Raw genomic sequence first — 14,037 nt, forward strand, 5'->3', positions numbered from 1 at the left:
ATGTGTAAGGTTCACAAGCTCCAAAGAAATAACACAAAGTAAATGCCATTAAGTTTTTATGTGTTTATTTTACTACATGTAACCTAAATTACAAGAGAAACAGGAGGGCCTAAATTAGTAATAGGAGTGTTTCAAGAAAAATAATTTTAACTTGTAAAAAATGAAAAATATATATATAACTAATAAAGCCATTAATTTCAGAAGGTAAGGATTGAATATTAAGTTTGATGGGGTAAAACCTTAATAAAAAAAGTTCTTAGGGTAAATATTCATAATATATAAAACTTAGGAGCTGCCTGTTCTCGCCCCTTCATGTTGCAGTAATGCTTTGGCATATGTAAACGAACATTAAGTACAAAGTATACACTTCTCAACTAAGCAGAAAAACTGATAATACTAATGCTTTTTTGTTTTACATGAGATATTCTTTTTTTCCTTCTATTTATTTATTTATTTATATATTTTTCCAAAACTAGAGAACATCTTTAATTAGTGGTGATAAATTACGATAATTATTGCATTCAATCTATTTCCGCTCAATGAGACATGATCCCTAACTTTAGACATTAGAATAACTTACCAAATAATGTTTTTCAGGATTTTGGTTGAAAGATCCATTGCGCTATTCTTTTGCTCCTAAATTGCAACTTCGCCTTTGTGTATTAAAATTTTTTTGCATACAATATACCCCATTATGCTAATGTCTGTTAATGAGTTGGCATGTACAAAGTGAGTTGCAAGTATCATCAACTACCTAGTACTAATTGGCTAGACAAAAAACATATCTCATCCCTTACTGAGATAGAAATTCAATATTACACCTTTTTTTTTTTTTTAAGTAAAGCCATACCTCAAGTACGGAACTTTGAAATCATCAATTGTGTTTCAATAGTATCATAAATCTACTAATCATTCTTAACAATATCTATATCGATTATCCTTTTGTATTTAATTTTCTTTTCCATTTTTCGGTGCTCTAGAAGAATTAAAGTTTTACAAGTCATCTGCACTCACTTGTATGCGGTGGATTAAACACAACTGTGAACGTCATGCAGACAAACTTTGATTTCAAGCGTCGGTGGTGTTGTAATTTCACACGTCATACAAATTTAATTGCACAAGACGCTAGAATTATGGAAAACTATATTTTTCGCCATGATTTTCATCTAATTGGAGAAAATAAACAATTACAATATTCTATTACTTATCATACAACATTACTCATACTAATCTCAATGTCATCACTTCGCTTAGAAAAAAAAAAGGAATATAACTAGAAATAGCGCTATCTTATCTTGCAATTTTCCTTCAAAATTATATTACCACAAAAAAATTTCCCTCAAATCACTCCTACGCAAACAATGCCTTATTGAAATTGAAGCAAAGTATTGGTGATACAGTAACTTCTAACGAAACTATTATGTGGCATTGATTTAATTTAAGAAACTTGAATGTGATAGATTGCACCAAATTACTATCCGAATTAAAAAAGAAAAACGAAAAAAAGGAAAGGACTACTACTGCCTTAGTTGAAAAGTGATAAATAGTGTGTCTACGGCAGCCGTCAAATACTTGCCGTCTAGCACATTCACTCCTCAACCGCGAGTTTGCGCTCACTCATAAATCTTCTATAGTTTCTCCTCTCCTTTCTCTTCTGCTCTTATTCTACCTACTCAGTCATCTGTTGTACAACCCAAAAATCACTCCTCTCAAAATTTTCCTAATACTACGCCACCTTTGTTCCTATAAATTCTCATTTCATTTCATTCTTTTTTTCCCTGCAGCTATTCTTTCTGTAATGCCAATGAAGCGTAGCCGAGTTGACACCGAAGAGGAGTTGACACTGTCGGTTGCAATCAAGCAACAGCAACAGCAACAGAAACAGTCAACAGCGATTCAAGCTAGGGTAATGAGATTTTTTTTTCTCTTCTATAGTAGAATCAATTAGAGAGGTGTCATTTAGCTTTCTCTTGTTTCTTTTCTTTTTTGTTAAATTATTAGGTTCAGGAGATAGCCAAGGAGAGTAATCCACCGAAACTTGGTCATTTTTTGGACAACTGCCACTATTGCAAGAAGCATATGCCAGTGGGTGTTGAAGTCTACATGTATAGGTAATCTTAGCTACCATTACTAGTACTTTATTGTTAATCATTTTGTAAAATTTAATATGTTTCATGTTAATGTGTCAAGTCTGTTGTTTGATGTTCAACATATAATCTTTTTTTTTTTGCATTAATATGCGATTTCACTTTTGTAGAATAGTTTTGTTGGCTGATAATCTTAATTTCATTTTTTGTTAATTGCATTAATAGATTTATTATTCTTGTTCCAAAGCTGATTTCTAGTAAAATTTGATTTCTTCTTTCCCTGTTGTCTATTTCTGTCTCTTTCACTCTCTCTCTTTCCCACCTCTCCATCCAATTAAAATGATTTCAATCCCTCATCCCCAGATCTATTATTTTCAGGGCTTTTGTATGATTTATGTTCGCTATGATATTGACCAATCTTTTCCAATATCTTCTCGGGATGTTTAAAAAACAAATGAGTGAGGCATGAATAGGAAAAGGTTCAAAAACTTGAAATTGTTTATTTCTTTTCCTATTGTCTTCCTTGGGAAGAGGTAGGGGATCGGAGAGGCTGAAGTTTTTATTTCTGCCAACCTATGCTACATTCACAATTCAAACTGTTAATAATGTAATAATAAATTTGAGGCTGGTTATATAAGGATGATTTGTTTAATTTAATTTAACTTATACTTTTGTTATTTTGAATGTAATATTGGTAATGTGGTATAGAGACTTCTGCGGGTTCTGCTCTATAGGATGCCGTGAGATACAAATGTCACTTGATAAACTGGCAAAAAAGCAAGCAAAGCTGGCGCAAAAACAATCAGCAAGCATCATCGACAAAGTGGATCAGTGAAAGTATAAGTTGATATGAAAAGCCAGAATAAATGATGTTGAATATAGCAGTTTCCTTGCTGAGTATAGAAGTGCGAAATTGTTAGGTTTTCATAAGGGTTTTGTGCTAATGTTCGAGCTGTATCATTTAGTATAACTTTCTATGACCAGATTGGTGTGAATATTGGCAGTTTGTATATAGTTGCTTTACTTTTGAATGTGCAAAGTAACTTGCCCAAAAAAGATTTAACTAGCATAAAAATATTAGAGTGGTTCATTGACTCGTAATCATAAATTTGCCAGAAATTTTTTTTTTCTACAAAACCTGTATTCAAAAACCATCTAAGCTTTATTTTGGTAATTTGAAATTCGGTTATTTTATTTTAGCCAGACATTTGGTAATATCCAGAGTTTTAGATTGATTTTTTGAATGTAGGTTGGTGAAGTATAGTGTGATGTATAATCATAGAAGTGGTTGATATCATAAAAATGTTTTTCCAAGGTTACATAGTCTTAATCTCTAATTAACAGGATTATGAACTATATGCCATACAACAAATTATCTAACTTTCAAATATTTCTTATGGTACATGAATGGGATCCCATTCTACATAAAATCCATCTATGATGGATTTAATTTTATAATAGCATGAGTTATAAGTTATTATTTTTCTTTTTCCAAGTTATAAGTTATTGCACCATTCCTAAGCAGATAATTATAGAATGCATTACTCGGTATATAATAAATATAGTATATTATTAACACATAAAATTAAGTGATTTGTCCGATAATTAAGAATTCAAGAACTGAATTTCAATAACCATTTTCAAACAATTATACAAAATAAATACTGAAATATCAACTGGTTTTATAGATATCCTACTTCCGATATAAATTCGATCTTGAATTTTGAACGCCCATAAAAAATATATTCGTCAACCTTTAACATCGAGTGTTAAATTTTTGCTAAATACCTAGGTGGAGTTAAGAACTCAGCTCTTGTTGTCAAACTAAATTTCTATGGTATCTTAGACCATGTTCCTTGTTAATGCTTATCATTTTTCCATCCACTTCATCTATTTGTATTTGGTCGATAAGCTCCATATAATTTCGTGTTGAAACTTTGAAAAAAATTATGCTTCCTAATATTTCATTCTCAATAGCAAACATGCTTTTCCTCGTGAGGTTTTGAAATTAATAATTTTAAGCTACCAGGGAATAGCTACAACTGGTAATGGTGCGTGTTGTTTTAGATGGCGAATTGAAGTCGCTAATATCTCGAGACATTCTTTCATATTTGTGATTGAGCAAAATTGACACCCAAGCAAATTGGTTGTGAATGTAAAATGTATGAAAATATGGCTTCTGAATTTCATGTTCACAAATTTGGAGAGGCCAGTACATAATTGGATAATAATTTCTGTAGGTTAAATTGGTACAAAGAAGATGATAAATCTCCACAATAACAAGATGACGAAAAATAAAAATAGATAGGTATTGCCATATTCTATTTTGTTCTTGTTTATTTTATTTAGATATATAAATTCTGCATAATTTAATCTTTTGCAATAAACTTTGCCATTAGACTTAAATATATTGACTACCCCAAAGTAAAACGGAAATATTCATGACAATATATTACAACACTATATATATATATATATATATGTATGTATGAATTCATGTATTTATTTGTTTATATATGTGTTGTAGTGCAAGTGAGATGTCACGAATTCAAAATCTCTCACTTACACTCCCTCCCCACTATTACAATGCAATATGATTAAATACAACTTTGTAAAAGAGATATTTTATCATTTTTTGTTGGTTAAACTAGTCAGCAATTGAATATTTATCCACAAGGCTAAATTGGTGAAATTTGACAACTTTATAAATTGGATCAAACTAAATCGTATTTGGGAAAAATGAAACTGTCTTTATTGAATTTGACCATAGAGACCAGTTAAAACCAAATGCAGAAGTTTTAGTTTAGAGAACACTTTTAAAAGTTAAGAGACCAAATTAGATTATTGATAAATGCTAGGTAAGAAACTATTGGAGTCATTCATCCTTCTCTTAAAATAATAGATAAATTCCTTTGTGATCCAATATTCTATTTCATACTTTGGCCAATGCTGAGTGTCTCAGTAGTGGCATCCATACGTAGGGGATGTACCATGACATTTTTCAAAGGTTATTTAGTTGCAAAACTCAAATTGGAATTACAAAAAGTAAAAAACGAAAATCTTTAACTAAAAAAAAAAAGGTTCAGAATTTCAGATGACTTTTAAGCTTATTTCTTTATTTTTGTCACTTCAAGGAAATCCCTTAAATTTTCTCTGTATTGTTATCTGGGAAGTAATTCATGTCAATTTTCAGTTTCATTTTTTGGATAGACATTTCATTTCCAAATCAATTAGTCATATTGAGTTGTCTAAAGAATTCTTCCTAGTTTGATGAAGTTCACCTCATATCTTTCCACAACTAACGAGCTTTGATTTGTTCATTAGCTTCGAGTAAACAAAATATCAGTGACTAAACGGGAAAAGAATGAATTCCTCCGTTTCCAACAAACAGCAAAGACAAAATCATTATCCCCATGCAAAGAATAACTATAAGAAATAATCAAAACTAACAACTTAAATTGGAAATTTTTTTTTGAGTTTTGAGACAAAGAAAGAAAAAAGTAAGCTAATGAAGATAGCGGGTGAGTTCAGAAATTTACAGAGAGCAAGCGAAGAAGAGGATGAAGAGGGAGGCATAATTGCGAGCAAAGCGTTTAACATTCTCGTGGGCTCGAAGGCGGGCCTGGGCAGGCGAGGTGGGGAAGGAGTAGGAGTTGAAGGAGCCAATAAAAGCGTTGGTCCAAGAAGGGATGTCGCCGGAAAAGTCGTCGGAGGTGAGCTTAGAGAAGGGGTTGAGAGTGAGGAGAGAGAAAAGAGTTTTTAAGTGGGAAAAGAGGGAGATAAAGAGGCCATAGGGGATGATGGTGGTGGTGGTGGCGATGGTGATGGAGGAGGAGGAAGAGGGGGAGGATCGTACGGCGGCGGCGGCGGAAGTGGAGGTGGAAAGACGGTGGAGGTCGGAGGTGCGTTGGTCGAGGATTTCGAGGTAGCCTTTGTTTCGGAGCCAAGACTCAAAATCCGGGTCGGGTACGCTCAGAGCTAATGGGTTGGAGGAGAATACCATTTTCTTTATCTCTCTCTTTCCTCGAGGGAATTTGTATCTTGTGATTTGGTTGGTGGGAAACAAATCAGACAGGATTGACCCATTCTCTCGATGGTCACTCGTTCTTTTCTTTTTGGGATAATTTCAGGAACCTCCCTTGAGGTTTCTTACTATTTTACTTAGTTCTCTTGATGTTTTAAAAATTACATTTATCTCCCTTAATTTGACACTTTAGTAACCACACTTTAAAATAGAGCAAAAATTTTAATGAATACCCTAAAATGCCCTTATCTTATAAAGTTCAATCTGTTCTTCTAAAGGAAAAAAGTATCAAGATTTTCATGCTAATATTTGTTATTTAATAATCAACTATAACAATAAATCTTTTGCTATAATAGGGTATTTTTCATAGGACTTTATTGAAAATATAAATTCTTTTTAAGATAGAGAAGAAAGTGCTATTTTGTTTCTTTTAAAGTTTAAGGATTTCTTTTTTAATAAAAATTTATGGACTAGTTTAGTGGTGGAACTATCATAATTTGGTAATGATTTTGGGGTATTTGTTTTTAATCATTATTGACTTATCCTTGATTTTGATACCCAAAAAAAAGAGCTACAAAAAAATTGGAGGATATTAAAAGTTATAAAAAAATATTACTAGTTTAACGTTTAATTTGGATAGATATTAGGAATAATATTGATAGTTTTTTTATACTTCTAATGAAACATAAGAGAAATGAATAACAAGGAAAATGGTAAAAAATTATAAAATCCATCATTTGCATAAACATGGCAACAAGAGAGTTTTATTAAAAATATTAAGATTAGTATTGTCATTTTAAATGGACAAGGGAGGTAAGTATAATTTTTGAAGTCTTAAGGGAGCCAAGTGAAATTATTAAAAATCTCAGGGGAGATTTCTGAAATTATCCCTTTCTTTTTCCCCCACTTTTCTCAAAATATGTTTCTCAATTTTTGGTTTTAAATTCAGTTGGTATTTGTAAAATTGGTTTTCAAGAAATCTCAAATTTGTTTGCATTATTCTTTTCTTGAACAAATAATTTGCATTATTTCTGTTATAACATTAAAAAAAATGCTCCTATAACGTAGATTTTGATGGTGAAATTATATTGAAGTAGAATTACAATGACTATTTCTTTTCTTTTGTTGAAAGTTATTGCGAAGTAAAAGACGGAAAAGCAATAAATTCGTATTACTAAAATCTGTGAAAATACATGAGAAAACAAATTATCTATTGGACTTTTGCCCTTTTGCCTAAAGTTTTTTTTTTAGTCTACTTCCCTAAGGAAACTTCAGTTGACTTTTGTTTATGAGCACGGTTATTAAAGACTTATTATGAGAACCTTATCTAGTTTTACCAATCATTTTGTACAATAAATTCGAACCATAGCAAAATTTTGATAATGTAATACTACTAAATTGGGATCATTTTCTAACCTCACAAAGAAGAAGGAGAAGACAGAAAAAAGAAAAAAAAAAGAAAAAAAAAGAAAAGGGTTCACCCACCAAAGAGAAGAGCGTTTGTGAAAATTGTGGTAAGATATAAACTCTAAAAAAAATAAATAAATAAAGAAATCTGCCAAAAAGTTCTACTCTTTTATTTATTTGTTGTTTCCCGTACACTTCTTCAACTAAAAATGTCACGTAATTCCTAAGAATGTAAGGAAACTGCTAATTCCTAAGAAAACATAACAAAAAAAAATGTCACTGGTAATCAATTCTCTGCGCAGTCATTTCTTCAAGCACCTCCTCTGCACCTCCACAGCTGCCGCCGCCGCCTCCACCGCCACTGCCCTTATTTTCGGCCACCGAACCCGGGGTATCGTTGGGCAAAGCCGCTTCTCAGACTCAGTGTTCTTTTTCTCAGAAAGATACAAACTTTTAAGCCAGCTGGCTTCAAAGACTGCTACTTTTTCAACCTCACGCTCTTCTTCTTCTCTGGAGACTTTACCGACCGATTCTTATACTTCTCCTTACCTTTCTGTGACCATTTGCTGCCAGAAAAATGTTGCAGTGAGCTCTTTCCCCTTACCTATACGTGTGCATGTATATGTGCTGCGGCAAAAAATGAGACGTTTACTTTCAAAGGCTAATAAGTTCTAATTTTTAGCCCATACTTTTAGCTAAACTCAGTAACACTGTGTGTGTGTGTGTCTGTTTTTATTGCTGTATAGTTAGATATCAGATGCATGTTAGTAGAATTAACTGCTTTGGGTTTTATGGGTTTCTTTTTTCGTAATTAATTTGATTAATTTTGCAGGTTACAGCTATTTTTCATTACAGGAAAATGATTAATAATGCAACGCAAGCTTTTACGAGGCAGGATGATAAAAAACAAAAAAACTTGTAGTTATAATTGCCCTATTTGGATAAGTTTTGTTGAAAGAATTACTTCAATATACATGGCTTCTGTTCTTTGGTCAGGATATGCTTTCAGAAGCCCTTTTATGTTTTGGAGCCAACTCTACCAGCATTGATGAACATGATGATGATAGTGAAGTTGGTGATGAGGTAGAAAGCCAATTTCTTCATTCTCTCATGCTTTATTTGGTTTTGAAATGTAATATTTTACTTTTTGTATTGTGTTCTAGATTGTGTAGAAGAGCATCAGAAACACGAAAGTGGTTACTATGTAAATTGTTTCTATGCTCTTAAAGTAATTGAACAAATAGAGCTACAATATGCTAACCATGTTCTTTGAAAGGTTCCTTTTTTGGAGACCATGTCTCAACTGTTAGCCAGTTCTACTTGGAATTTACGATTACTTGGGTAGGTTTGATTGTATTATCTTACTCATTTTGTAAGAGTTAGCTCATTTGATATTTTTCTGATGCAGCTTGTTCACTAATATGCTCTAACTGTAGCTCAATGGTATCTCCTTAAAATTTCTGCAGATTTGCATCAGTTCCATATTCTCTGTAAGTCAGGATGTGAAGGAAAGCATATCACTTGCTGTTGACTCCATAGGCTTGAAAGAGATACCAAGTTATGATGTAGTGATGCATGACCACACTGATTGGATTAAAGAAAGTCAGGTTAATGCTTCTTTGCTTTATAAAGACAAGTGAAATGACAATAATGTCAAGATTAAACAGCATCTCGCAGTTTTACCTAGGATAGCTAAATTTCGGGAGAATGAGGAGTTGTTGATTCTGCATGTATACTGTATCTGATAGGCCTTTTTATCCTACTTTTACCCTACATTTTAGAGGGTTAATGTGGATTTTGGTGGTCTGTATACCAGTTTGTTTTACCCAGTTTATAGCTGAATTTCTAACACAATAATTTCTTGGATATTGTCTGTCTTGCAGGAATCATTTCATCCTGTACAAGTTATTGAAGGAATTTGGATCGTGCCTGAGTGGAGAAAGCCCCCAGTATGATTATTCTGTTCCCTTTTGAGGTTCCATTAACATTAACATCTTTCAGGGACTAGCATTTCGTCTTCGTGGAATTAGTGTTATTTACTGAGACCTTAAAATGGTTAATCATAGTTACAAGTTCCAATCATATTTCTTACTCAGCCGCTAATTTAATGTCCATTGAGCTATTCTTTCTGCATATGAGGATTCACTATATGATTTTTGTGGTGTTGACTTTGGTCTAAAAAGATGAATTTTCTGGTTGAAGCAAGACTCTCAAATTGTCTTATTCTCCCCCCAAGTCTGACTAAGAACTATTGATCTACACTTGCATACTCGCTCGAAATTTTGAATGCTTAAATTTGCAGGATCTTCAAGCAACTAATATAATTCTAAACCCTGGATTAGCATTTGGGACTGGGGATCATCCTACAACTAAGTTATGCCTAATGCTGCTCTATGATGTAATAAAAGGAGGAGAAGTTTTCTTGGATTATGGGACAGGGTCTGGTATCCTCGCTATTGCAGCAATTAAGGTACTCAAATCTTTCTGTTTAATGCTTACATAGGAGGATGGTGCTGAACCTAAGATGAATATCAAAGTTAGTACTTGAATTTGTTGTGTTCTGTTGCAACTGAGTTGGTAGTCCAGGTATCAAAGTTCATGACAGTATCATCTTGAGCAATTCATTGGATTCTTATTTGCAGTACTTCTTAAATCTGACCTTGCTTCTATGTTGACTTGATTCTGGGTTCTGATCTTTAAATTTTGATCATGAATGCAGTTTGGTGCAGCTTTTTCAGCTGGGCTGGATATAGACCCCCAAGCAATTACAGCCGCTCAACACAATGCTACTTTGAATAACATACAGCCTGAAAAACTGTTTTTAAGTCTGGTTCCTAGTACAGGCAGTTCTACTTTTACAAACGAAATTGTAAGTAAACCTACAGACAGGCAGCATTTAAATGATAAAGGAGTTGTCACCGAGACAGAGAAGTTTCATGTTGTTATTGCGAATATACTGCTGAATCCTCTGCTAGATTTGGCTGACCAAATTGTCTCCCATGCAAAGCCTGGAGCCACAGTGGGTCTATCGGGTATCATATCTGAGCAGGTACGTCTTAGGATGCAACTGATTGTAGATAATACCTTGCTAGATGATTAGCTTAACATGACTAAGAGAGGCTATTATCCTAAATGTTGTCCAGAAGATTATCAGACTAATAAATCTATTAATGGTTTTATCATCCTTGTCTACCATATCACCGTTCTTCGATGAAGAACCACATTTCAAAAGTTTCCCTGATTAAATTATTTAAAATTCTTGATGCAGGTTCCGCGCATCATCCACCGGTACTCACCATTCTTGGAAGATATTACAGTGTCAAAGATGGATGATTGGGCTTGCCTAGCTGGTTTTAAGAAAATAAATCTTGGTTAATGTCATGTTCAAAAATGCAGCCCATCCAGAATAATTAAGCACAGTGGACATGATGAGCAAGTGATTATATACATACATACATATATAAAATTTAGCTAATTCTTTTAAAGGAAAAAGGTGGCTATCATATTATCTGCGGAAGCAATTACCTTGTCAAACAATGGCCAACCAATCTGTTGACATCATTTTACCAAGACAGGTGTATTCCAATTCAAATGCAAAATTGTACTGAATTTTAGAACTTATTAATGAGCTGTCAGGTGTTGATAAACATCCAGTTATTCAAAGAGTATGATCAACTGATATGGCATCCATCGGCCTTCACTTTTATAACCAGTCAAGGTTCCTTTCAACTAGCAATCAATTACAGATTCTGGATACAACTACTACCAAAATCCCAGTTGTCCACACCAAGTCCTCTGCCCTCCAAAATCACCGCTTGAGTTGTCTCCTGGCAAGAGCGGGAGCTCTTTGAGGAATGTAGACCTTGTAGTTTACCTGGGAACATGTTTCCAAATGTCAAACTCCCTAGCAAGTAAAGCAGAACTCGACACAACATTTACAAATTGGAAATTTCAGTAAATACGTTATTAATGATACTTTAGAAAGCTCCTACCTGTACCATTTCCCCGCCTCTCATCACAGACATCGTCTTCTGCTGATACTGTCCGCCATCCTTAGCTTCATCTTTCTGATTGTTCAAACTTTGCCCTCCTGAAGTAGCAGATAAAGCTGGTTCTACAGTCGCAGAGCTACAAGCAGAACCTTTATTAATGCCCACGCTAGGAGACAATGGTTGAGTTATTTTAAGCTCAGTCTTCCTGTCGCTTTCAGTTTCCATCAGAAATTTTTCTGGAGATGCAACTGATGTCGTAGTTTTATTGGGTGTGTCCAAGCCTGAAGAACTTTCCCAAAATGACGAGTTTCCAGCCACGGATGTAGTTTGTACTGTAGCTGTAGTCTTCCCTTCACTCTTAATTTCTCTCAGAATTTTATCTGGAGATGCTCCTGATGCTGTGGCTTGATGCCGCATGTCCAAGCCTGAAGATCTTCCCCTAAATGGTGAGGTTCCAGATACAGATTTACCAACAACAGGATTTCCACTATTCAGGCCGTCCTCCTTGGGATTCCCAGAGAGTCCCGACCCATCAGCTGGATGATCATTATTCTGTTTCACAATTCCATAAACCTTTTCAGTGTGTCCGCTGTCAAGGACAACCCTTTCAACCGCTGCTGTGGAAGTGGATGATGCATTAACATTGCCATCATCCTTATTTTTCTGATCCAAAGTAGGCTTTGTATTACTTTTATGTCCTCCTCGGAACTTGTTCAAATTCTGCAAAGCTTTCTGCCTCAAAATTGCTTCCAGATCATCACCCCCTGAACCAGCACCCACAAGGGGAGTGTAATTCCCATTTTCCTTTGCAGAACTGCGTGTCGCAAACTCATTCATGTCATGCGCATCATTTACACTTCCTGAAAGTTCAGTCACCTCATGCTCAGAAACAAATATAGGACTTTCTGTCCGTTTCTCAACATCAAATGCAATAGGTGAACGAGGAGTTGATTCCTTTTTGCTTCCCCCACCACTACTGCTTCTGGAAGGATAATCGTCATTATCATAGACAATTTCTTCATTCTGTAGATCCTTCTTCCATTCGTTCCCTTCTCCCTCACTCCTCTGCTCAACAAATGTTATAACAGATCTCAAACGCCGGGAATTGTTCTCATTCAGAAACTTTTCCTCACTGTAACTAACACTACCACTTTGATCCTTAGACCTACTGTGTGAAGAATGACTTGGGGACCTACGGAAGCTAAGTTTGGTTCTACGTTTGTCCTTGCTTAAATCTCTCTTATTTTCTCTAGGCCTGCTCCAAACGCTCTCACGTTCGCTCTCCTCACTGTCACTATTACCACCTTTGCAAGTAGAGCAGCTGTGTGAATTGCTGCTTGTGGGACTAGCACTTGAATCCCTCCTACGTTTCTTTCTGCCGTATTTCTTTCTTGTCTTAGAATCACTATCCTTTCTTGACCTTTTTCTTTTTTTCATGGGAGCTAATTTCTTACGATTGTCTCTGCTGGAAGATCTCCTTCGAGCTCGCTTTCTGGTCTTCTTTAGTTTACCTCGTGAGCGCGATTTGTTTTTCCTTCTCCTGTAAGAATCCTTTGAACTGGACCGAGATATAGATGCGGAACTCATGGAGTCATCATCAGAATTTGAAGCATAAGAATCATTACCAGGTGAGGAAATGGAATCTGAACTCATGGAATCATCAGTACTGGAATCATGACGGCGACCAAGTTTCTTGGATTTAGTCCTCCCACTCTTCTTCATCTTGCGAGCCTAACCACATAAGATATACAGAAAGGCAAGAAACTGAGACATGTTTACGACGTTTAGAAGTATTTGTTGCAAGTAAACAAGAAGATTATAAAAAGTATTTGATTGCTTTTAATAATCAGAATACAGATACTAAAGTCAATTGACAGGAAATAACAGCCATTTCAAGTTCAATACAGAAACCAAATTAATGCCTTAAAGTTTCAATTGTTCATATCGCACTTTCAGAATGGCCACTTTAAATGCGCCCTAAGCTAAGCTAATGGCTTAAAGTTCCAATTTTTTCCATTAATTATTCTCAATATGTCTGAGCAGGCCTGTTTATTGAAACAACATTGAAGAACAACCAAGATAAACCCAACACAATACATGAAATAAATAGAGAATCCAGCACAAATATAGCAAAAAATTTATCAGAAACAAATAAAAGTCACATAGCAGATTCTCGATACTGCTACCTGAGAAGAAAGTTTGGAACTTTTCTTTTTGGCAGATTTGCTCTTAGAGGAAGAACCCATGTCTCCAATCAGGGGCTCGAATCCTTCTCCTCCTCCTTCTACCTGCAATTGATAAAAAGGAAAAGGAAAAAGAAAAAGAAAAATCCAACAACAAAGAAAAAGAAAAGAAATTAAGGGGTTAATGGGATTCGGCAAAATTGTAGTAGCATCCAAATTGGCCGACAAGAAGAGGGGGAAGGGAGGGGTGCAGCGTGGGAGACTGGGAGTTTGGACGTCGAAGGGGTTTTCTCTTGCTTTTCAGATTTTGAGAAATTTGCATCAGATTTCGCTCATCAACTATC

General features: G+C 34.7%; 4 protein-coding genes across 5 annotated transcripts; 2 read left to right on the top strand and 2 right to left on the bottom strand.

Annotated features, from left to right (window-relative positions):
- Nucleotides 1-700: 700 nt before the first annotated feature.
- Nucleotides 701-2,922, top strand: LOC113771914. The gene is made up of 4 exons (XM_027316463.1): nt 701-722; nt 1,785-1,906; nt 2,002-2,111; nt 2,796-2,922. The coding sequence occupies exons 1-4, from the start codon at nt 701-703 to the stop codon at nt 2,920-2,922; spliced, it is 381 nt and encodes a 126-aa protein (XP_027172264.1).
- A 2,675-nt stretch (nt 2,923-5,597) lies between these two features.
- On the bottom strand, nt 5,598-6,139 carry LOC113772031 (PRA1 family protein H-like). Its single transcript, XM_027316571.1, has one exon. It carries the CDS (start codon nt 6,088-6,090, stop codon nt 5,623-5,625), a length of 468 nt encoding a protein of 155 aa, XP_027172372.1. The 5' UTR covers nt 6,091-6,139; the 3' UTR covers nt 5,598-5,622.
- A 1,601-nt stretch (nt 6,140-7,740) lies between these two features.
- Nucleotides 7,741-11,143, top strand: LOC113770373 (ribosomal protein L11 methyltransferase-like). 2 transcript variants are annotated; one of them, XM_027314806.1, is made up of 7 exons: nt 7,741-8,103; nt 8,515-8,601; nt 8,985-9,125; nt 9,402-9,467; nt 9,821-9,988; nt 10,238-10,567; nt 10,787-11,143. In XM_027314806.1, the coding sequence occupies exons 1-7, from the start codon at nt 7,792-7,794 to the stop codon at nt 10,892-10,894; spliced, it is 1,212 nt and encodes a 403-aa protein (XP_027170607.1). In that variant the 5' UTR covers nt 7,741-7,791; the 3' UTR covers nt 10,895-11,143. The 2 variants fall into 2 exon arrangements, with proteins under 2 accessions (XP_027170607.1, XP_027170608.1); XM_027314807.1 differs by having other exon boundaries at nt 8,985-9,114; nt 9,400-9,467.
- Nucleotides 11,105-13,756, bottom strand: LOC113770372 (serine-rich adhesin for platelets-like). Its single transcript, XM_027314805.1, has 3 exons — nt 13,697-13,756; nt 11,511-13,241; nt 11,105-11,392 (listed from the first exon to the last, which is right to left on the bottom strand). The coding sequence occupies exons 1-3, from the start codon at nt 13,754-13,756 to the stop codon at nt 11,327-11,329; spliced, it is 1,857 nt and encodes a 618-aa protein (XP_027170606.1). The 3' UTR covers nt 11,105-11,326.
- Between the last annotated feature and the right edge of the window lie 281 nt (nt 13,757-14,037).

The sequence above is a fragment of the Coffea eugenioides genome, chromosome 5 (assembly GCF_003713205.1).
Source record: "Coffea eugenioides isolate CCC68of chromosome 5, Ceug_1.0, whole genome shotgun sequence".
Classification (NCBI taxonomy): Eukaryota; Viridiplantae; Streptophyta; class Magnoliopsida; order Gentianales; family Rubiaceae; genus Coffea; species Coffea eugenioides.